The sequence below is a fragment of the Rissa tridactyla genome, chromosome 7 (genome assembly GCF_028500815.1).
Source record: "Rissa tridactyla isolate bRisTri1 chromosome 7, bRisTri1.patW.cur.20221130, whole genome shotgun sequence".
In the NCBI taxonomy this organism is placed as follows: Eukaryota; Metazoa; Chordata; class Aves; order Charadriiformes; family Laridae; genus Rissa; species Rissa tridactyla.
Window position 1 is genome coordinate 4,982,327 of NC_071472.1, and position 25,771 is coordinate 5,008,097.

At 38.9% G+C, this 25,771-nt stretch overlaps 1 protein-coding gene across 3 annotated transcripts in view; it reads right to left on the bottom strand.

Annotated features, from left to right (window-relative positions):
• ARHGAP15 (Rho GTPase activating protein 15) overlaps window positions 1-25,771 on the bottom strand; it is a 344,807-nt gene that overhangs the window by 89,705 nt on the left and 229,331 nt on the right. For all 3 annotated transcript variants that reach the window (XM_054208190.1, XM_054208189.1, XM_054208191.1), the window contains one exon: window positions 19,159-19,236. In XM_054208190.1, the coding sequence (XP_054064165.1) occupies window positions 19,159-19,236 (78 nt within the window). The remainder of the gene's footprint in view (window positions 1-19,158; window positions 19,237-25,771) is intronic.

Consider the following 25,771-nt stretch of genomic DNA (forward strand, 5'->3'; position numbering starts at 1 on the left):
TTAATACAAGAATGATAGTTCTCACGGTATCTCCTGCCAGGCTAAGAAGGTACAGAGAATACCCTGAGAAACTCTGTTCTTAGGAATTATTAGTCCAGTTTTGAAAGTTATTAAAGGTTCACAAAATTGAGAGAAATATCCAATGTTTTGGTATCTGACTTGAATAAAATTTGAACTCTGGCCCTCCGAGAGTAAATCAGCAGTATGCATGTGAAATATGTGTTTTTCCCTCCTAAGCAAAGCGCACCAGTGGACCAAGCAGAGGCAGAAGAGATTTCAAATATAGCACACTCCTTTTTACCAATGGCTACTCCTGGATCCAGCTTCTTCTGCTCTAGCACCCGCCTGTTGGGAGGAGATCTGAGGCTGGTGCTTGAAGTCAAATGAATTTGGGCCAAGTTTAGTCATTTTCTAAATTGTGATCTCTGCAATGCCCTCCCATTCCTTCTGTCCCACCATTCCTTTTGGCTTTTGGCTCTTCCCCAGCCCTGCCTCCCCCACCTCTCCCAGGGTGCTCTCGGACACGACCGCTGGCTCCGTCATGGTTTCCCTGGTGAGACCTGGCTGACGGGACCGAAATACAAGCTGAGCACAGGGATGTCCTAACTGATTTACCCTTCAGACGCACCAGAGCTGGGACTATTTGCAAAACCTCCCGGGTGCACCCACGCCCTGCTCAGCTCCTCTTCTTCCCTGGCTTTGCGGTCTACCCAACCGGGCAGCACCTTCCTCCTTTCTGGCCCCCCAAAATGATTTTCCTACATTTAGTGATGCCAAGTCCCTCCGCAGACACCCTTTCCAGCCCCAGCCTATATTATTTCCTGCCTGTGTTCCACCACCACATTTGCCGGTTGCCCTCCCGTTTCCCATGTAGGCTCTATTGTTCCTCAGGAAGGGAAGGGTTAATCAAGACACAATTACATTTAACAGTCTCGGGCAGTTGTTTGGATGGTTTCAGCCCAGTGACCGACAAGATGCTGCCTTTGGTGCTCAATGCCTGTTAAAAACGCTCTTGCCCAGCCCTACCCGCTCATTTTGACTCGCTGGGCGGCACTTCATTGTCCCCTGAATTGCACCTACACAACCGAGGCTGCGTTATAAACTGGGTCACTGAACTGATCTAGGTTAAAAATATCCCAGATATTCTTTAATGAAGTGTCAACAACTATTCTCAGGCTGAAGAGCGACTGGAATACCTCCTAATAATCTTGCTTACATATGCAAAAAATATGCCCTAATCTAAAATGTATTTATACTAAAAGAAAAAAAAAAAATGGAGTTCAACATTTGACCTGAGTGTATCCCACTCTGTCACACAGACAAAGGAAATAAAAATGTGTTGCTGTAATTTCCTTGACAGCAAAAAACCAAAACAAACAAGAAACCTCACACATATATGTCGAGGCCAATATATATGATAATGTGAAACAATGAGTTAGATTTTTCACGGCCATGTTGAAACTCATCTTGTTAGTTCTAAAACTGCAGCACATAAATGTGATTTTTTTTTTTTTAACATCAAAATTTAAATAAATAAATAAATACATCCTTAAAACTTCATTGATTAAAACTTTTGCTGACTTTCTGTAGAGTTTGGAATAAGGCGGCTTCACAGCCAGGGCTATGAACACTCTTCTTAGGAAAAACAGCGTAATGATGATTATTATTGTTTTTATTGGTGGTGGTAGTTTAATACTATTATTATTAATATTATTATTAATAATAATAGTGGTAGTATCACCATCTGGGTTATTAAAATGACAGTAGTGACAAGGCCTAATAAGATCCATGCCCGATTGCGTCAGGCATTATAAAAGCCCATAGCGAGAGCGAGAAAAAGTTTATAATCTAAGCAATTAAGGCAGACAAAAGGTGCAGTGAGAAGAGAGGCACAAAGAGACGAACTGACACAGGAGCCCACGGAGAGAGCCAACGTTAAGCCTCAGATATCCGGAGTTAGCATCTATTTAAACACAGGCTTGTTTGTCTATACAAATATATATGGTTTAATGCCTATCACACGTTATCCAGCTTGAAAAGTGTATACCAGGTTCAAACGGGGGAGAAAAAAAAAAAAAAAAAAAAAAAGGAAAAACTGTGATTTGGTGGTTTGTTTGCCTTAAGTAGAAGATACCTTAATCAAAACTGGACAGCCTAGAAGCAGTACAGCACAGGGCCAACATGAGACTGAGCTTTGCTGGTGACTAACTTCAGTCAAAGCAATGTTCAAACCACAACCCATTAAAAAAAAATAAAAAAATTCAGAGAATAACTGCTTGTAGCATCTGATCAGGATTCCAACAAGCAATGGCAATGTACTTCCTATTGGGATATGGACAGCAAATAAGAAACTTGGTGGCATTCCAGCTGATGAAGACTCTGGCTAAAAGGCGGCAGACAATGTGCATTTTCTAGCACAGAGAAATGTCTTTCAGCTCTTACAACCCACCGTCACGTACCCGAGTTCAGAAAGCCTCTCTTGTATTTTGCATATTTGATAAGAACGAGTTAACTAGGAAACAAAAAGGAACATTAAAGTATTTTTTTTTTATTTTTCTTGCAGTTTGATTTTGATTTGTATCACTATTTAAATGCTTCATATATTTGGCATTATGCACTTTCTCTTACAGTTACTTTTTAGGTGCCTTACAAAGACTGTTTTATCGGTGGGGCTGCTGTAATTAATTTTAAAAATGAAAATATTTTTAGATTTGTTCCTGTTTAAATAGGTCAGATATTTCAGCCTCATTTACAGATGTGAACATGCCCAAAACATTTCGGCAGCTTAAGCCCTTTTTTCCGTGTTACATTTAAACAGTCAATTTTTTTTTGAGCTGCTTTTTGTCTCAAAGTTATTTCAAGTATCATCTTGTCGTTAAGTTGCACTATGAGTAATCTAGAGTTCAGGTTCGCACGTGACAGTTAATAATTTTAAATTCTAAAGCAGGATAATTCAAAATTAAGCCTGACATTACCTAGAAAAAAAAAATTTAGTTATTTTTTTAAGAGATGGAGATTAACTTAGTCCAAAGTGGAACTGTGAGCTTTTTTAGCAAATAAGTTATTGCCGTGGTGTTCAGCTCAAATTCATAAAAACCAAATACACGAAATGACATTTAGCTACAAGATCACATTTCTGTAAAGACAAACTGTAAGCTCCGCGCAGCCATTGCTACCAAACGTTGTTTATCCGAGCTTTAAATTCTACTCCCAAATTTGAATAGACTGCAGAGCTAGCAGTGCTGCTGAGGAGCAGTATCAAAATATGTGCCTCCTGGGTCTGAAAACCACAAGTTATTTTAGCTTCTGCTAAGAATTGAGGGATTTTTTAGAAAGTTGAGTACAGTAAGTAAATAAATAAATACATTATCTACCTTCCTGACCTTTCTTTTCCTGAAAGCAAACAGCGTCCATCATTTGTAACTTGACTTTCCATAAAAGTAACAGTTCATAAAAATCTGTGAAACTACTACCGGGAACAAACAAATTAAACAATGACAATGTAATAAAATAAAACTGCTGTTATACTCCTATAGTAGAAGAATTGCTTCTTCGCTGGGATTAATACATCTTGCAGAAAACAATTTTAAATAATGTGTAACATATGGATTCGGCTTTTATTATTCTTCTAAAAGAAGACAATTATATTTATGTGATAAACTGTTCAGTGTTAGTAGCATAATGTTTATATTACTGGCCACTTAAATAGTCTTTGGCATAGTTTTATAAGGAACAGAAGCCTCCAGATCTTTTGAAATCCATCTTACAAAGTCAGTCCTGTCTGTTACTGGAATGCGATGGTTTCACATAGTTTTCTTGCTGGAAAAAAACGTACTGCAGGTAACCTCGTTCTTAAAATGCACGCATGAAAAAACTTTCTGATGTTTGAGCTGCAATTCAGATGGCATTTAAGAGCTTTCTAACGAAAAGTATGAAAGCCTTGTAGCTGTCGGGAAACAGGAGGGGGGGAAAAAAAAAAGCAACTTTCAATTTTAACTTTTTTGGAAATGTGTAATCATGATCCGCTGTTTTCTATAGCAAACCTTTTCAAGGTGTTTTTCTTAATCTCCTTTTATAAGCAGCGAGTTCCTACGCTCTCGTATTTTGCTGGGAGATTACATTGAAGAAAAGAGTGAGTTTCGGGTAGTTTTCAAGGAGCTGCTTTTGTCCCCATTATATTCCAGATAATTTTCAAAGGGATTACATAGAAACCATAGAAGTATTTATCTCGATATCTCCCAGTGCTTCCGAGCCGAAACCGCATGCATTTCAAAAGGGAATAGGAATGTGTTACCAAACAAATATTTTCTGTTGCTGCTGCGTACATAGGTTTTTATTGTAAGCATTGCCGGCAGCAGCCTTTCTGCATTGCTGGGATTCTGCTATCCTGTGTGTCATTCAGATAACAAGATCATTTGGAAAAATTATGCAGGGTGAGTGAATGTATTTATTCAGGTTTATCAAAAAAAGAACGAGGGGAAAAAGGAATAATAATACCAGTTGGGGGAACATTACTGTCCGCATTTTTCACTCCCGAAGTACAAGTTTAGTATTTTCAATTCTCCACTTCTCGATTGCTTTAAAAGTTGGGGTTGTTAACAAAAGATAAAGTGAAGGGTATGTCAGTTTAAAGAGTGTAACCTAATGGAAGCGAAATCTGCATATTCAGTTAATTTGGGATTTATTATCCCAGTAACTAGACTTGCAACTGTTCTAAAATCGTTTTGACTGAAGACTTGAGAACAGTACGAGTGGATGGCTACCCCCACCCCCATTCTTAAAAGAAAACCTGTGCCTGCTGCTTCCAATTTAGTGCAATCATGCCTCTTACTGGCCAATACAAGATGCAGCATTAGCTGTCACATGCAAATGAGTATTCATGGAGACTTTGAAATGTGCAATAAAGAATAAAGACATGCATTCTGTGAATAATTGTTTTCTTTTATAAAACTGGATCCAAAAGGGAGTGCCATTTCACCCAGAGTCTATAGCCTCTCTGCGGTTACAATCTGCTGCTGAAGCCAGATATTAGAAATGAAGTGTGGATAAATGGATAGAAATGAAGTGTGGATAAATGGAGGACTCCAGTTTCCCGTGCTGTCAATCTTTCACAGTACTACATTTGCTTAACAAGAAATAATCCAACACATGTTTGTGTTTCTTGCTATCTTGCTTTCTCTTCCAACCGGGACTTTTAAATGCATAGGGATGTACAGTAAGTAGTTGTCCACCTTATATTAGTGCTTTTTTTTTTTTTAAACACAAAGACCAACCTAAATTCTTCATTTTCAACAGCAGAGATGCGCAAAATTGCATAGCAGTACAAGCTTTACTGCAGACCTGAAGTCTTTCAAAGCCCTCTGATATCACTTACCAGGGTGAGAGAGGAAGAAAAGCTCAGATTTTCAGGGCCTATTTAGACACAGGGTGGGGAAAAAATACCAACCAAACAAACCAACAGCAAGATGTATGCAGATACGCACACACATTTGTGGAGCTGTGAAGAGCCAAGCTGAGTTCAGACACACACACACACCTATTCACCCAGACCGCAGCCAGAAAGTCTGTTAGAGAACAAACAGCCATCGACATGTATTTATATTAAATCACAGCGTTACGTGGCCCTATCTCCTGCTGGCAGAACCCCAAAGGCTTTGTCCAGTAGTGGGAAGAAAGTAAGCAGATGTCCGAATTGCAGCACCTTTGCAGTGAACTGGAGCAGAGGAACCTTTAAAGGTCCCTTCCAACCCAAGACGTTCTATGATTCTAACCGCGGGAAGCACTTCAGTAAATTCAGACTTGGCCAAGATGGGACCAGAGGTGGATAAAACTGGTTAGCCAGCGGGAAGAACGAATGCTAAGGATAGATGCTGCCTGTACCATATGGAGGACTGGCCAGTGCAGGCACGCGTGGAGCCTCAGCAGGTACCTACCTACCTCTTGTGGGTAACTCAGTGCCTTGGATCATGTTAAATCTGAAAACTAGAGGACTACTACAGCTCAGTCAGAGCTTCCCAACAGGCAGGATGTGGTCCTGCAGGAGTTCCAGAAAGGCAATCAGAGGGCTGGGAAACGTTACATTTCTCTCTTAGTCTAACAAATAATTCCTTGTTGCCCTGTTTACTGATTACCTTTGCTCTTCAAGGGCAATCTCTTGAAACGCAGACACACACATGCAAACACACTGAAGAAATTAATCACAGACATCATCGTTACCGCTGATACAATTACTGTTAAACAGGCATAAAACTGCGAGGGGGAACTGGAAGGTGTTTCAGTCCTTCAGAGGAGGACGCCCAGCCCTTGTAGGTGAGCACACTGACCAAAACCCATCCCTTGGCTGGCTGCTTGTTCCCGTGATCCACGGTGGCAGGAAAACAGCCCGTTCTTTGTAGTTTTTGCTCTGCATCGTGCCCTCTAAGGGACCTGCAAAGAGGACGACCCTGGGGCTAGGGCGAAGGGTTTGAAACAAGGAGATTTGGTTTGTATTCCTGAATCATCACAAACTTCCTTAAGCATGTTACTCAGCTCCTCGTTTTCCTACTTACCAAATATAGCCAGTAATATTTTGGTATCTCACAGCGAGATGTTAGCACAAGCCCTTCAACATACATATCTGCTCATATATTATCTCGATGTAGTCATTTTCAAAAGCGACTACAAAGTACTCAGCGCAAACACATCGCTCCACGAGGCTTAGTCATGCAAAACACGATGCGTGGTGATGCATCCCTAGGACCACAGGAATGAAAACCAGGACCTCATTCACATGTAAAACGTACTTGCAGCTCCTCAAGGACGAGGTCCCTTTACTCAGCAACCCCAGCACAGAGGAATTTAAAGCAGCTTATTCATGGATCTTTGCCCCGCCGTCCATTGCACAGGTGGCCCTGCACTTGGAGATGCATCACAGGGGAGACCCGCATTTGAAGATCTAATTTGGCTTTGCATTATTCTGAGCCCAAAATCCACATTTCAGAGGGCGACTGCAGCCTTATCTGCAGTCTCTGTACACAGTAGGGACTTGGCAAATGGAGTTTGGTGAAATGGCACGGCGCACTACATAGGAGGCTGACTATAAATCAACAGATTTTGGCTCTGCTCCTGGCTCTGTCACTGATTTACCATGGAAACTTGGGCAAATCTTTTACTCTCCCTATCCTTCATTTTCCGTACCCATAATGTAAAGATAATGATGCTGCTTTGCAAGCTCTTTCGAGATCTCGAGATGTTAAGTGCTAAGTGCATTTTATTAACATTAATAGCACCCAACCGAGAGGATGCTGTATAGCTCTAGCCTGGCTGTCCCCAGAAAACAGATTGGTGTGGGGAAAGTGTGCATTTGTTAAGCAGCTTAGACATTGCTCATTCCCATAATACTTCCACAACGCACAGGAACAAGATCTGACCTACTAAAAACAAAAGGAAAAACGCCATAAGGAGAAAATTTCTTATGATGTGACCTGTCATCTTATTCCTAGCCCAGGAAAACTTGGGGATTTGCTAGAGCTTATCGGTGTTTCTGTGTGTGGTTATTGCACCCAGCCACAACCCCGGTGCCCACAACTTGTGGTGGAGACCACTTCCCTTAGGAGGCATTAATCACCATTTTATACACTCCAGTTCAGCTATCACCGAAAAAAAGACATTTAGTAGATGCGCTTAGTTATATCTTCTCACACTTTACATGTGACTCAATATTAAGACAAGTTATTCGTACTGAATTATATTCTAGCTCTCGTATTTACAGGACCACAGCATATTACAATGTATATTTTTAAAATGCCGTCTAACATGCTTTGTTATTTTACACTTCGGTTTTCAATGTTTCTGCTCAAATATGTAGCACAACATAGACAGTAGAAAGAGTTATGAAAAATTTATTATTAATGCATGTTTTTTCCTCTGCTGGAGATAGAAGAACTTTGTTGTGCATGTTATAAAATGTTAAATATTAGAATTATTTAAAGTTAATAGGATGCCAAAGAAAATGACTAATAATACATTATACAATTAGATGCCTTTCATATTAGTGAATCCATTAACAAAATAAAATACATTCAAACAGAAGAGTTCTGATTTGCAATTTTTAGCAAGGATTGCCCATGTGTAAAGCTAAATTATTTATTCTTCTTTTTTTAAAAAAACTGCTGGATACATCAGTTTGCAATTATTTGCATTATGTTTGAATGCTTTATCATGTGGCTCCGATTCAAAAATACGTATCTCTAAGTTGCTTTAGCATCTTCATTTGTGCAAGGCATTAAATATGGAAAAAACAAAAGTAAGTTTCTTTCCCCGGTTTCAGCAAGACAGCTGATGATCCTACAAGCCCTTTCAGCTGTTTTGGGTGTCTTTTTGTCATCGCTCTTTAACCCAGATGTCCTCATGTAGTTTCACATCCCTAGTTTGTCCTCCTAATTGTATCTTTTTTCCTAGACAGGACCAATTCGCTCCTGTCCCACCCAGAGAGACCTCAAATCAGGTATCATGCAGCTTTGCCTGAAGTTATTCAGATGCGATGGAGTACTGTTTTTATGAGCGCTGGAACTACTTATTTTGAAACTAGTTATCCTGCCTCCTCAGCTGATGTCTACATTATCCTTGAACAAGACACTTAGCAAGCAGCTACCTTTTCTTACAGAAAGAAATAGCTTTAGCAACGAAGTGATATAATCTTCTAGCCGTTTTTCTCCTGTGTTTTCCTTTTCTTTTTGCTTTGGCGTTCTTTCTCTAGAGCGGCGTCCGGCAGCAGCGCTAAAGAAAAGTTCCACTAAGAGCAAGTAATCTCCTCCTCCTCACATCCATCTTCTCTTCCCCGCTCCTATCTACTTTATTAAGTCGTTCTCAATCTTCTGTATCATAAGCATATAAGGTTGTTTGATGGAAATGTGTTTTGAAATCCCTGTTTGTTTGGTTGGTTTTTAATTATCTGATTACATTAGAAAGGGGGGGGAAAGATATCTCTCTTTGGTATACTACAATAAGTAAAAATCCAGCAATAGCACTCTATCTTTTTCTCCTTCAAGAGGTTTTTTTCACTTCCTAACAGTCTATCCTGTTCAGTCTTTACTGTTAATGGGATTTAAAATTTAAACCTCAATTGTGGCCAAACTTTGGTAACATCATTTAAAAACTGGTTTCGGGTCAAAGATGCCTCTTATTATGATTTTTACTCAGCTTTCTGGAGATGAGGAATGTTGTGCTTAGAGTCTGATGAGGTTTTTATCAGGATTTTGGCATAGCCTAACTCCAGGCTCCTGTCATCCCAAAATATCTCAGCCCAGGTTGCAACTCATGGATGAGCCAAGTCTCCCACATTATGTCAGCTGGTAATAGGGACAAAAAGAGAGTGCAACAGGGACGCAGAAAAAGATTATAAACTAGTAGATTTGGCTGCCTCTTGGACACTGCTTGTGAAGTAGGAGGGAAAAAATATTATAAAATATTTTTTCCATTACATTCAATTCTCCGCATCCTGATTATTTCAAAATTTTACCATAGTTATGTTGTATAAATAATAATAGTAATTATAAGAGGAGGAGACAATGCGTTGAAATTAGAACCGTGGATTCATAGGTTGATTTCAAAAGGCATCATTCTCACAGCTCACCCCGAGGTGTTTGTCCAAATGAAGGGTTTTGATTAGGCTCACATTATTACAGAAGAGTTGGGAAACGACTTCTGATGTCAAGAGATCTGAATAATCCCCGTTACTTTTACTGACAACAGGGAGGCTACAGACTGAATAGTGTTAACATTCAGATGAGAGCTGGAAACTCAAGTGAGAGCTACGCTGCGTTCTCACTTTTAAGACTCTGGTACCGTGCATAACTTTGAAATTAAAATACAGTGTGACTACCTCTCTAAGTTTTTTAATTAATGTGTTTAATAATCCCTACAATAATAAGTGCAAATTAAGACTTGCAAGAGAAGGAGGAAGGAATGTCTCTTTCTTTATGTATGTAGCATGTATTTGTTCAGGACAGTGGGATACAACACTTTTCTATATCAGGGTCTCTTAAAGCTCCTTTTTTAAAAAAAAAAAATAATCTTGGTTTCCCCGCTGAATATATATGCAATATTTTTTATACACGTATATATGACAGGATTTTTTTTTTAAGGGAAAAAGCCAACAGTGTATTCAAGAAAAATTATTCATTTGCCTATATATAGGCACCTAATGCTCCTAAAATGCTCTAAGACATCTCACCTGGCTTCTAGCACCCAGTCTTCAAGGGCATAACTACTGTGTATCCTCTGCTAGACCCAGGAGCCTTGTGACAGTCAGTTTGATACTCAGCATCCTCTCCAGTGGCACTACATACCAATTATTAGGTAACTGAATCAAGCTCAAGATGTCCAAAGAACATACTAAGGGAAGACGCTTTCCAGGACCGTGATAATTTGCTCATGCAAAAAATTCCACTGAATTGCACAATAATACTTTAAAAAAAAAAAAAGGGGGAGAAAAAAGAAACAAACAAAAGAGGAAGGAATATTCAATTCTAAATCCATAAAAATGATGGTATGAGTGACTTGAACATTTCTTAAGAAAATGAATTTATTTTTAGCAGGAATATATTTATAAGAAAGACCTTAGCAACAAATGAGACAGTCAATAAAAGAACTTAGGTCTCCTCATAAAAGCAAAAATTTCCAATAACCATAGATGTAGTTTACATTTTTTCCTTTTTTTTTTTTTTTTTTAAATTTTCTCCAAGATTTTTTCTTTTGAAAGTTTCCCAATTTGATCCCCAGTGATGTCCCAGTTTGGCCCCCAGCACTCTTTCCTCCCACTAAAATAACCACCGAAGTTCAACAATTAAACACATTACCAATGTCTCCCCCAGCCAAAATCGCTCACTACTCACAACAGTTGCATCTACGGTAGCATTTATGGTTTTCCCAGATCTCAGTATACAGAAGACCACAAATACCATGATAAAGCTTAATTCCGTGGTGTGGTAACTTCTCATCCCTTGCCACCGTGCATAATACTATAACGTAGATCCACATATAACATCACCCTTTTTGGTGCAGACCCTACTGCAAGTTCCTATTTGTCAGCTAGTATTACACACAAACCACAGAACTACAGATATTGACCACAGGGGTGAAAACCCCCCCAAATATTAGGCCACACCATGATCTTGTAAGACATTGAGCATGACCAACTTTAAGTAGGAACTATGCAGCTTATGTCTCCAGGGTATCCATCTCCTTGCAGCACAAGATCATCCCATGCAAAATACCGTTGACGCTTGGCTCAGTTTCTCTATAAATAAACCTGGCAACCTCCAGCTTCTGGAGATTATTCCATCATCCTAAAAAACGTAGTTAGAAAGTTTTCCTGTTAATACTTTTAACAAATGACTCGATAAATTATTTCCTTTCCTTGTTGTTTCAGAGCTCTGTGGAATGGTATTTCCTGTAGCATTGCTATCAGCACAACAAACCCAAACAAAAAGTCACCCATGACAACGATGAGCTTCCCAAAAAAAAAAAAAAAAAAAAAAAGGCAATCCCTTGCTACAGCGTGCAAAACTACAGTCCTCCTCAACGCCTAAATAACACTCCTTGAGGGGTTATCAAGAAGCTCTTCAACTTCTTGAAGTGTTACTAAGCAAAAAGCTATTGTAACGCAAATAGTGCTGTGGTTAGAAAAGAAATAAAAGGCGTGTCTTAAATGCTTGATCATACAATACGTGCCATAAAATCCATGGTATGTTTGTGGCTGACCACACTAACCTAGTTTACTGCCTCTTCTGCCCCAATCTACCGACTTATTCATCACACTGTTGAAAAGAAAAACACGACAATACCATTGGTAAGAGAAATTGTACAGTGTCTAGAGCTACAGATTGGGCAACTAAGACTTCTAATTCTGATTAAATTTCTTTCTTTTTTCTTTTTTCCCTTCACCCTGAGAGCAAAATAAGATATATTGGAAAAACACTAATATTCCAGATCTATCATCCTTTTTTTTTTGTATATGATGCACATTATTTACAAAATAATTCAAAGCATCGGTTGCAAAAATTAGTATTTTCATCAGGTTTCATCACCTGACTGATACTTATAAATCTCTCTTTGGGGTACTATGCTTCCCCCCCTTCCCCTCTGGAAAAAGAAGGGTAAGATGTGGAAACCACACCTTCTTCTGAGTAAAAAAAAAAAAAAAATTCTGTATCTTAAAATAGACATTCAAACACAGAGAGAAAAGAGGGGAAGAACCCACGTCAGTAACATGCACATATTAATTGATTCACCAACTACTGTGGGCTCAATTAAAGTATTCTGTTGTCAGAGTTTTAAAGCTTGGAAAAAAATTAAATTAAGAAAAAAAAAAAGAAATTCTTGGCTACAGCTTGGCATATGCAGGTCTTAACCCAGAAACAAGCTGTTTTATAATTATTTCTGAAAATTGCTTCAGTCCATTTTATTTTCTGTGCTTGCCTCGGAAGTGTGAAAAAGAAAGAAAAAACTATTTTTGATTCAAGGCTTTCAAGACATTTTAGTTCTCAGCTAGCTAGTAACCTAGTTTGAGCCTGATATTTCCAACATGAACTTTGGACCGCTCTTACTGGTTTCTCAGGGAGACTGGTTACACCAGTAACTGCTGGAGAAGTGAGGAAGGATTCTCTGTCTGGGCCGTGCTTTGTCACAGGGAGACTGTCATCAAGGCTGGAGGGTGGCTCTAAGGTTAGACCCCAACCAAGACACGTTCAGGTGTTTCTAAACATACTCACTTATGCCTGGAAAATGCAATCAATAACCTCCTAAAATGCCTAAAAACGGCAGGATACAAAGGGAAATCTCAGTAATGCATCTGCACAAGAAACTAAAGACCAGCAAACAAAAAGGAAAGTGAGTGCAAGAGAGACCCCATCCCTCTTTTTCTTTTCTCCCCTCTTTTTCCAGCGATCCTGGCTGCAATTTTAAGTAAAGCCCGCGATGGTCCTGCTGGACCTTCATGTTTGTAGGTGTTTTCTGGAAGTTGGCAGCTGACAGAGGACCTGCTCTCCTCTGCCCTCTGAGCCTTGCTTAACACCAGGACCAGAGCTGCTGCCTGCCTCTGAAATGGATACAGTAGATCAATGGAAATACTGGGGAGTGGGAAGTTTTGTTGGTTTCTTTGGGTTTTTTCCCCTTTTTCTTATTTTAAACAAATAATGCTGTGAGAAGGAGATGCTTCTTTTTTTTGTTGTTGTGGTTTTTTTTTCCTCCCAGTTCCCTCCTCCCTTTTTTTCTCCCCCCTCTTTTTTTTTTTTTTTTTTTTTTTTTTCTTTCTAAATACTTGCTTCAAAACCACCCAACCCATTTGGGTTGACCTGGCAGCTCCATTTCAAAGGCAGCTTCAGCCTTGTGTCAGCTCCACGGGCTCTGCTCGCCGAGGCAGAGCCAGCCGGGAAACCACTCTGGTTCCCGTTAGCCGAGGCTCAGACATATGGTCCCAGCAAGCTCACATAATCAGTAATATTTAAAAAAAAAATAAAAAAATTCCCAAGATTTGTTCCTCTTTTCTCATAGTTCATTGATAAAGAACATGTCAGTGCAGTTGAGGAATCCTGCTGGTTAAAGGTATCATCCTTAGCTGCTCATATGGTCTGGGCTCTTACTTGTCAATTAGATTAATCCAAGCCATTTTAGAACAATAAATATAAGTACAGATGGAATATAAACATATTGAAGATTACTGTTTTTGACGGCTGTTGTTTATTAAATCAAAAATAATGTTGCAATGAGGATTTTGTTGATATTTCAAATGGAAAGGAAAAATAAATAGGAATTAGATATTCCTTTGGAAAGTAAAAAAAAACAACCAAAAACAAACAACAAAACCACCAAAAAAACCTAACAAACTAGCACACCACAACCTCCAAAACAGCCCATGGGTAATAAAAAGGCAATGATTTTACCTAAAATGCCACCTATGAGCTACCTTTAGAGAGGGGATATGGCACCTATAAACTCAAAACAGTAGGTATGTTGAAATCCATAAAATTTCCAATTACTGCTTCAGAATTTATTGTGCACATATGGAAAATAATACTTGTAAAAGAGAAAGGGGTTTGTGCCTGGTGCTGTCAATACTGTGAAGGATGGGGTGATTATAAAGCAAATTAACAATACTTTTAAATGTGCATTCACTTATCTTTCCAATTAAATCCTTGTTAAACAACTGCACAGACAGTAATGGTGCTTCTGCAAAGCACTGATCAAGACAGTTTTATTGTAATTTTTACTCTGTAACAATTAATCAAGTAGGCATTTTCTTTATTATTAAATTATTTAGTTAATAAATATTCACAATCAGTTCACGTATTTGTGGTTTAAATTTTACTTTTAATTTTTCCTAGACTGAATTATATTCCAGTATGTTCTCATACAGGAAGCAACTGACATAATTTAATTCTTTTTCCCAAAATGTTTTTTTGTTAACTGGAGGTAACGTCAGGGTAAGATTAAATTCACCTTTTTCCCCAATGTAGTTACCAATTCGGATATCTTTGGCTGCCCTTTTCCATGTTCTATAAGAAACGTACCTTTCGCCAATAATGTAATAGTTAGCCTCTGTAAAAATTCATATTTCCCCCCGCCCGTAGGTACAGAAGTATAGTAACCAAGCCGTAAAAACATGGAAATTGACCTTTGGATGGTATGTGGTGTTTCATAGTTAACGCACAAGGTATTCCAAATGAAATAACGGGATGCAAAGGTCATCTGTACAGCAAATACCAAGCATTTTGCAAACAAAGCATCAGATATAAAGACAATTAGGAGCTCTCTTGTATTATGTATGAACCAACACTTACTGAATGAACCAATAAGTATTGAAATTTGTATTTCTATGGTTAGTTTCCCTGAACATATATGCATTAGGATAGAATCCTAGTGTTTCAGCAATGTGTTACGAACCCTTTATAGCTCCATTTTTTTCAGTTAATTTAGTACTCACAAAAATTGCTTGTTTGACAGTCATAGAAATTGAATGCCTTTCCAGCTACCCAGCAGATTAGCACAGGAGGCATAAAGAAGCTTCTACCTCCTCACCCAGGTATCTCTGGTCTTCAAGCACAGGGGGAAATTGAGGGTGGTTGGGACAGGCATGTGCAAGCAGGACAGGGAACCCCTAGGGTTTAGCACAAAGAGGGTCTTAGCCCGTTATTTCACAGTAGACATCAACATTATGGGTTCGGCCAGAGCAGGGAATGCACCACAAATTCACGCTCTTACATACCGACATCCTCATGGATGAAGAGTCCTCCCCTCTTTCTTTCTTGGTGCTGTTGCTTTTTTTTTTTTTTTTTTCTTTCTGAGGCACTTTGTGCCTCACTGTTAGCATTTTTGATAAGGTCAGAAGCTTGATTTCAAAAAGCAGCTCCCACCTGTCCCCACTTTGATATAGTGGTGCCTTAATTGCCCTGAGCAGCCCCACCTGGGGCTCCCCCAGCCCTGCCAATGGGCCCGCGGCTCATGTCAGCCCCACCCTGGGGCTTTGGGGCAAAACAACTGATCTTCTCAGTAGCATCCTCATACCCTGGAACTGCCAGCACACTTTATGTGGCTAAACAGACCCACTTACAGAACCTTTATCCCTTTTCCTACAGGTGTGAATTAAAAGAATATACTTCTAAAAGCCTGTAAAGGCTTTAACTTACGACACCTTGCTTAAAATCAGCAAAAGTCCTCCAGATTGTTCATAAAATCCCTAAAGAATTGCCAAGTGCCAAAAATTCTTTTATCTTTTTATTTTAGTTTTTTTTTTTTTTTTAAAGTTTGCAACTATTATTCTTAAGCAAAAATATGGAAATCATAAGAGGAATGGACTTTTCTGTCTAACGCCTCTGGCCGTTACAGAACCCCTTACCATAGGTTCTCAGCCAGATATATTGAATGACTGGTAGCTTAGTTTCTAAACCCAAAATTGTTTCAGTGCTTGTAGACTAAGAGAAGTACGAATTTCCTGATGTCAGTCTGGTCCAAACAGCTTCTACTGCCTTGATTCAGTGATTTGAAAAATGATGACTTAGAGTTTCGAAAGTGCTGAGGGATGTTATAGCCTGGTCCTCTTATGATCAACTGATCTTTTCAGCTCTTAATGGGAAAATAAATCATAGATAAAAGATAATCCTGTTGCACAGAAGCAAAAAAGGTGTGATATCAATAGAATTCTATAGAAAAAGAAAACTCTGTGAAAGGGATAAAGTAAATAAGGTAGTTTGTTCTGCTGAAGCCTGTGTTGGCAAGGTCAAAGCCCTGTTCAGGAGCTGCCTACCTCAAGAAAACGAGAAGGAAACACAAACTATATTCAGAGAATTTAAAAAGATACAAGGCATGTGTTGTTTTTTTTTTATTGTAAACCCATGGTCACCCCCAAAAATCTAGAATTTAAAGGGTCTTTTTAGATTTTTACTGTTCTTATTTCTTCTTTAATGATGAAGCTGTCAACTGTTAGTTTGTTTTCTTTTCATGTTCACCAGTTCTCTCTTATTTAATTTTTGATGCCACAGATGACATTAACAGTATAGGAAAAGGAGCCAAATAAAGCTATATTCTAATTAATTATTATTCTAATAAAAAATACTTTGATATGGCAGCCAGCCTAGAGTCTCTGCTATGATCTTTAATTTTCAATGTGATACATATTATTTATATCCTATAAATGTAGGTGTAACACAATGGCAAAGCAAGCAGGAAGAAAGAGCCCATTAAGTACTTGGCCTGTATAGGAACTGATTGCACAGGCAGTCTCTGCAATGTCAATAGGCTTTTTCACAACATTTGTTTGCATTTATAATTAAATTAAAGTTTAACTATAATAAAAAAGCGATCTCTATGGGAAAACCATACAGATAGATAATGCTTTCCCACCGATAACTACAGAAAAATGAAGGTATAGAGATTGAGACTGGGAGGTCACAATAATTACCAAATGAAAAAGTGATGCGTGGCAAGCGTGTTATTAAACATCATCCCACTGCAGAGCTTTAGAGGGCTGGTAAATAAGCAGGTTGGAAGCATATACCAGTTTTCAAAGTAACTTTTGTGACTTATGAAACAGTCTGAAACTGCTGCTGTCTTCAGCATCTGACAGGGGACAAGAGGCCCTTGCGGACTTCAGGTGGAGACTGCTATTGTCCTCCCAAGCACACGTTAAGTAAATCCCGTTCAAACCATCTCCTCACCGTGTTTTTCGCAGGTACGTGGTGCCTCAATGGGCTGTTCCCTGCCTGTACCTTGCATCTGTCACTCAACTGGCAGATTTCTTGCACGTGGCCTAATTAGCCAGTGTCAGGGTGGTTTTGATGTACCATTAACTTCACCTTTATACGTTCATTTTGGCAGTGGTATAAACCAGAAGAAAAAGGTGCCTGGTACCTCTGCGCTGCAAAAAGCCAGCTTAGACTTCTAACTAGCTAGACTTTGTCTAGCTTTACAGTATCAGCCCATCTGTTTTAGGTGAAAACTTGAGCAGTAACGTTAACCTCAAGTACGTTAACCTTTGGATGCCACGAGATGTGATAGACAGGACTATTATTTTTATGGCACATTTTTTCCTGAGCAAAGATCCTAGGCGGTGAAGAAGGATAGAAAATCCCCATTTTGCCTCTCTGTCTCCAAACAAAATACAGTGTACGGTCGTTTGAAAGCCAAGGCAGACTACATTATCAACACACAAATACCCAACAACTATAAATCTAAGGGAACCCAAGTAATGAGTGAAAACCATGAGGCTGACGATTTTTTCGCTCTCACTGAATTTACTGGCATAAACATTGATTCCTCATAAACCAGAGTTCACCCTCCAGTTTCAGCTGAAGACAAGACTGATCTGGAGCAGCTCAGGAGGTGGCAAACATCTACAGCTGCCCTGAAACCTTCCCTAGAGGTGTAAATGGAGGCTTGAAGGTGGGAATAGTTTTACGTCTCTCGTATCTCTCCATTTCAAGAGAATTTTTGAGTCAAAAGTCTTAGTTTATGTATAATACAAAACTAATTGAAGAAGTTGTTCTCCAACAGCTATCGTCTCCAGAAAATACACATACAATACACAATATTTAACAGTGCTGGTAATAGTCTCCAGGTAACTCTTAAAAGAGTTAATAAAAAGTAGGAGAAAATGTTGCAGCAGCTTCACATTCATACCTGATTAATTCAAAAGTGTATAAAGTCTATAATGCAATTTAAGATTTGGGATTTTTCCTTATTTCTGAGAAGCTTCATTTTATTTTCTCATTAAGTAGTATCAGGAGACTCACTGCCATCGATGGTATTTGCTAAGCTATTAAATGCGGGGATGTTTAGTCTTTGCCAAGAGTAGTAAACTGTTCGGAGAGGTGAATGTATTCGTCAGGTATCCTAATTAGCTACCAATATGGGCTTCCACACCTGTAACATTATCTATCGATCAACGTTATATTCATTTAGGCCGCTTCTGTGAAAAACGTTCTTTTGTATTTGTGGAAATATGCTCATTATCCGTGGAATCTGCAGAAATATGTTCAGCAAATGTTTACAGGTTGGTTCCAATTCTGGTTCTCAAGTCCCCAAAATATTCATCTTTCCTCTTCTGGGGAAGAGGAAGACCCCATTTCCTGGGGTCAAATCCTTGCAATTTCAAAATCAGTGGTAACTCTTCCACTGACTTTGACAGAGCCAGTACTCTACTTTTAGTATTTCCTTTTCAGTTCTTTTCAGCAACTTTTTCACTGGTTTCCTTTGGATCCCTGTTCTACTTTTGGCTTTGTCTAGCTTTCAACATCCAATCTGCTATTTTTCCTTTTAATCTTTCTTTTTTTCCTCACTTTGATTCTTTGATTTCAACATATGCTTTGTTTTTTGCCACCTTATTTCGTGTACCCATTTCCTCATTCTTTCTCTTTTTTTTTTCGTGTGTGATTTTTTGGGGTGTGTGTTTGTTTGTTTCTCGTCTCCTGTTTCACGACTCTTTTCCTCTGCTTACTCTGCTGTTTTTCCTCTCTCCTAGCTGACATTTCCCTCTGTGCAATATCTTTCTACCTTCCCTTTCCTCTCTTTTCCAAAACACGGCTCATCATTCTATGCCACTAATGTATAGCAGATTCTGAAATACTGTCATCTGAGACAGTTAAGCACTAAACAAAACATTACCAGGGTGGAGGAATCACTTACCCTGATTGACAACAAATCGTAACTTCTGTATTGTTGCCAGATTGCCGCTAACTCTGTATATTCCATCAACATCTAGACCTGAAAGAGAAACACATATTTCATTTTAGATCATATAAGTATTTTTCTTTGTACGTCTGTCAGGAAGCCAGAAGCGCCCTAACAAGTATGAAGAAGAGCCGTGTAGCGAACGACTGAAAAATAATCCACCTGACAACAACTGAAGTGCCTCCTGCCTGATTAAAACAACAATGAAAAATAAAAGCGGTAGATTAACTTAAGTGAAAACAAAACACCTGACTATAATTATCTTGTAATTCTGTCAGCAGAGTACAGTTCTGCAAGGGTATTCGAGTGTGACGGGAAAGGAAGAGTGAATTAGCTCTCGTGTTATAGAGGAGGGCTGGTTGGGATACGCACCATGCTATGCAAGCCCTGCTTAAAAGAGGGGTGTTTATATTAATAGCGCTGGGGAAACTTCTCGGTCTGGGGCCTGGGTTTTTCAGACACGAATTTCTGGGGCTGTGACCTTTCTGGAAATAAAGCGGTGAGGTGCCTACTCTGAAATCATGACGTGCGTGAGACTACGCATAACTACTGCTTCTCTACTATATTCTTCATAGCGGATCAGACAAGTTTGAAGACGAAATTAAATATCCCAAATAGCATATGCCCTGGAGTACATTTCTTCATTAATATAGGCCATTCTTTTCAAGGACAACCTGACAGTTTTGTTTCTCCCTGCGTATCTACTCAAGGTTTATCTTCTAGGTGAAACTAGATGTCATACTCCCTTTTGTGACATATTATCTCCTACAGCAAGCTCTGCTGATATGACTGTTTAAAATAGCACTTCCAGCCCTGGTTGCATAGCTGTAGCATTTCAAAGCACATGGGAACCGCTCTCCTTTCCCGGGAGAATTAGCTATTGTGCAACAACGACCGAATCTGCATGCTTAAAAATGGAAAACACTAAACTGTGCATTGTTATTTCACGTTTAAAACTTGCAAGTACCTAAGAAGCGAAGAGATTCTACACAAAACAGGTTTTTTTTAAGGCTACTCATCACTTGGAACACAAGTTTTAATTAGCTTTTGGCAAGCAATTTCAGAGAAAACCTTTCTCTTGGAAAAGCTTATTTGTCAAAATCAAAAATTTTCAGGAAATGTTTCCTAACAATGTATCTAGGGGGAAATTTTTTTCCAGCTTGGAGTGGGTGAAAAGGAAAAATTGGAACTACAGGAAAGAGTGAAAACAAGTGCAAAAACCCAGAAACTGGGTTGTAATTACACTTAAATAGGAAGGATCTGAGATTATAGTCCTTATTTAAAAGACACTTGCATCGTGCCTTGGCAGATGAGTGTCATAGCCAGTGGACTCAACTGCTTGGAGGTATTCCTCACTGATCTCGAAACATTTTAAAAGATTTAATTTTCCTTTTGATGCAGACTGAAACCAAATACAGTCTTTTGTTGTTGTTGTTGTTTCTTTGTGTGTTTGTTTTCTCTCTCTACAAAATAAAGTTCTTATTTTATGTCTATCCTGCTAGGAACATCCTGATTTGGGTCTATTTTAAAAAAGGGGTAATAGTTCCATATTATACATTGGTTGTCTATGTCTTTCATTAGACAATTTTCTACCCTGCACCTGTGGGTGTCCTGCAACATAATACTGGGACTGATGATTCATTTCAGGAAGATCCCCTTTGGTTACAGAGGGATAAAGAAAAAGTTTATTTAAGAGAAATCAAAAAGGATTTGGTAATCAAGACCACTTGGAAGTTATCCATCTACCGGATATATAACATATGAGCAAATGGAAATTACCAAAATGTTTAAGTAATGCAATTCTATCCTAAATCTGAAGAGTCTCATTCTGTTTTAGCAAGAGGACAGTGAGAAAGCGAGAGTAATTCCCAGTGTAGGAATGTGGGACTCTTGTGGTAAGGGATTAAGAATTGCATCACATAAATTGAAGTCTAAACCAGAAAGTAAAGAAGAAAAATAAAACAAACAAACAAACAAATGAACAAGCCCCAAACCAGAATGCTAACTTTTATTCAGATCTAACTCAATTTGGCTCTTAACCTTTTTGGGTAAATGGAAGTGAAAGCAATACATGTCACTTTGTGTGAAGTAGCAATGTCTCTCATTAATAGCATCAGTTTGGAACCTCCATAAATTATCCAGATTGAGTGAAAATGACAAACTACGTTGTAAACTGGAGGATATTACATCTTGCAAAACGATCTGGAGTATACAACTGCATTATTATTGTTATAAATTTTCTTTGGTCCAGAAATGAGGTCTGATTAGCATTTCATTTGGACACTATACAATATGGCAGAGAGAAAAAAAAAAATAAAAAAAAATCCAAGAATATCAAGCCAATTATAGTGTTCACGTGCCATCAACTTTCTGCTCCAAGAACTTTGAAAGTTAAGCCAAACCAAATCAATGCAAATTGGTGGATTTGGACATCCTTTTCATGACCACATTATCTTAGCTGGATTGTTTAACAACTTATTTTGGATGTTCAATTAGGTGCAAAAGAGAAAGAGAGGGAGAAATACGTCTTTATAGTTCTAATATCCTGATTCTATAACAGTTTTCAAAGCAAATTCACTTTTAAGGGCACCTCCATCAAGAATAAAAACATCACTGCACTGCTGTCAGTGTTTCTTCACGTCAGGCTATAAATACTTAGGGAACAAGATGAAACAAAAGCCTTGCAGAGTTTCCTATCTGGTGCCGGCATTTAAGTACAGTGGTAAAGAACATTTCAGACAAAAATCTTCATTGTAATAAAGTCCAACTGTTGTTCACTATAGGGTGACCTTCTTGTGTTTTGGAGTGGGGTTTATCAGGGAAGAATCTCCGGATTTTGCCCTAGAGGAGAACTTTTTAATATTTTATTTGCTTTATATCCCAGTCTCCAACTTCGTTTCTGTTTGTTTTAATGAGGAACCTGAGAACAGGATGGACCCAAAATTAGAAATGACAGCCAAAAGCATGGTAAAGACTTTCAGTATTTCCACCCTAAATTTTATGAAGGTATAGGAAACACTTATTCAATAACACATCAGTGTAGCTGCCAAACTATAGGCAAATTTAACTACTTCCATTAAAAGATCATACAGGTTCTCCTGATGAGAAAGTTAAAAGGCAACTGGGCTCAGACTTCGTTGGGGTTTATGAACAATAATAAACATTATACACACTCTGCATAACTGCACAGAAGATGTTAGAAGAACACTTATTTAAGAAAATTTCTTGCACTCTTGCTTCTAACCGAAATGGAAATAGCCATGAATGCAGGTCAGAGCCAGCTCCGGTAGTGGTTGAGCTGGAACCAGGTAGTGCAGAGAAACATTGAAAATAGAGGAAATAATTACAGCTTAGGTGATATATTTATCCAAACATACTTTTTAAAATATGAAACTACGGGTTCAGATAGTTCTGATCCTTTATGAACTGCCTTGAATGAAACGTTCTCATTAATTTCTTTCTGGTGCAGAGAACGAATCCCTCTCCCAAATGCCACTGCATTCTCCCTAAGCTTAATCTATATTTGACAATATCTTCGAATTGAATTTGACGATATCTTCAAACTGAATATAAAAGGAAATTCTCTATGCGCAGGGGGAAGGGAGGGGTGGTATACAGAAAATTTTCTGTCTGTTTTTTAACAAGATTTAGAATTTGAAACATGCCATTTTAAACGGTACTAGGTAACTTCCTGCACAGAAACCCATGAAACTTTCCCAATTAACGTATCCTGAAATAGGTGTGGTTCCCCAGGCCTGGTAGGAGTTTTGTAAAAGAAACCATCATGCTGGATTCAACAACAAAGTGAAGTACAAACTTGAAGAAAGGCATTCTTTAGTTAGTCCTTTCATTTAAAATCAGTTATGTTCAGGGCAAAAATATTGTATTTCAAAGGAGCCTATTATGCCTTCCCATAAACAGAAAGATCATACGTTTTAAAACTAAAGTATCATTATGTAATCAAGCTGTTGTATTATAAACTATTTTGTGGGCTCAGATGCCCAGGGCTATCTTTACAAATATTTAAGAGGTCATTATCAGGGTATGTTCTCCCTAAAACTATAATTCTTTCCTCCTGTTTTCATATGCATCTTACCATAAATATCTGATATATAAACAATTTTATAAAAGTGTACTAAGGGCACAAAAGGGAGGCATGAAGTCATTTAAAGAAGCAGAAATGGATGAATGCAGCAAATACACCAATGGCAAGATAACGTGTCTGATGAGAAAAACACCAAACACAAAACACCAAACACAAAACAATGTGCAAGAAAAAATAGAGTTTCACAGAAGGATCAATATTTGTATGTCGGTAGAAGGAAAATCATGAAGAGTAGAGTAGAGTAGAGTAGATCTGACATTAAAATTCAACATTAGCAGTACTGTGTCTGGATAGAGGTACAAAAGGTACCCGGAGTTTCAGGTGCACGTGGGAGCAAAAAAAAAAAAAAAGTTTTGTCCAATGCCATGGAAATCAGAGATGAAAATTATGAGAATGATGAAACAAATCTGAGTTACACCACAGAGAGGAAAGGAATATGGAGGCATCAACAGCAAACAAGGGAGACATGGATGTAAAATGTGTGGTGTCGAGGTGGTGTGAGCTGAATCATAGAATCATAGAAAGGTTCGGGTTAGAAGGGACCTTAAAGATCATCTAGTCCAACGCCCCTGCCATGGGCAGGGACACCTCCCACTAGACCAGGTTGCTCCAAGCCCTGTCCAGCCTGGCCTTGAAGATCTCTTGAAGATACTTGAACCAGCGAACTTGGTACGCATCTTGATCAGCTGGAGTTGAAATGAGCACTGTCTCCTTTTGAACATAAGACTATCTGCGCTCAGCGTGGTTTTCAGTGTTGCTGGCATCTCCATCCTGCCCTTTGGTGCAGCGTTGGGTGGGGTTAGGCATGCCCTAAAGCTCCTGGAGCGGGGCCAGAGGCTGACACCGGGATTTGCTCTGCTCTGCTGGAAAAAATCTCTTTTGCTCATCAGAACTACCCACTTCTTGCACTCCTTCCACCAAGGATCACATTTGTGAGGCTGAAAACAACATCCCAGCTAACATCTGATGTGAAAACAGGTCCCATCCCTAGTCCAGAGAAGGTACTCAGCTGCCATGGAAGTGGGTGCCATACAAATGTCATGGTAGATAGTTCTAGATAGACAAGGATAAACAAACCAAGGAGACCGAACAGCAAGTGATACTGGAAGTCAATCTGAAGGACAAAGAGGTAATCGCTGATGTAAAAAAATCAGTTTTTCACTTATCAGTGCTCATGCTACACGTGTCTCTCATTTCTAAACAAAATATAGCGAAATACTTGGAGATGACTAAGGCTGGAAACAATGGCAGAAGAGTTATTCCGATATTGTAAAAGCAGTAAGAGGGATGCACTTGGAGACTGGCTAGTCTGACCTCAGCCCCAGACAGTCTACTTAAATAATTAATTCAGGACTCTATGAACAAATAATTCATAGCAAAATATAATTAATCCCAACCAGCATGGCTTCATGGAAATCAGGGCCTTGTCTCACAAACTTGTTGCATTTTTTGATAGGATTGGATTTTTGACAGGTCTGGTTGATAAAGACAATGGGGCTGAAATAGTATGTTTGGACTTCCATGAGGCTTTTGACTTAGTACCACATGACATTTTGATTAAAGCACTTGCATTTTATGGAATTAGCAGGGCATATATTACATGGATTAAAAACTGGCTCAGTGACAGACCTCAAAATGTGGTTGTTAATGGGAGATATCAGTTAACAAGGTCATAACTGGCAGAGCTCTCAAGAGTGGCGCTCTCAGTCCAGTGCCATCTAATACCTTTATCAGAGATGTGGACAACAAGGCAAAATATCTCTGTTGGCAGAGTTAGCAGATGACACAAAGATCAGGAAGATATTAAATAATGCTGAGGACAGGTAAAGTTACAGAAGATCTGAACTGCCACCTTAAACGATCACAGTCCGGTTTAATAAGTTTTCATACGGAGAAACGCAGGGCACATCCAAGACTCTGGATGTCGGTTACAAAGGACTTGAGGGTTATTTTAGATGATTAGCTGAATGTGATCTCTTGGTTCGGTGCTATAGCAAAGGGGACTAATGTGATCCCTCGAATTATAGAAAGAGGAGTATCCAACAGAATCAGGGAAGGGATTGCACCTCTTCATGCACTACAAATAGGATCTCCAGTAAAGCACTCTACTTGATATCAAAGCAAATGAAATGAAACCTAAAATATGCGCTTCGTTGCTTCGAATTAAAGAGGGGATGGGGAGGAGTCCTCTCCATTGGTACTTTTCACTTGATTTGCAGGTACTGGACTCACGACCAGCACTGCCCAGCTGCAGGACCTGTGACAGACAAGCCCGAATTCAAGGTAGCATGAACAAGATTTTCTTTATTCTATTATTAGTAGAAATCTAACACTGCATCAGAATTTAGTAAAGGCAGAGAGAGTGGGGGAGAGAAAAGAGAGGAGAAATTGCACTCGTTCTTAACAAGCTAAGAAATGACTCTATAGAAGGTGTCTGACATGAGGTTTGGTGAATCTCTTTAG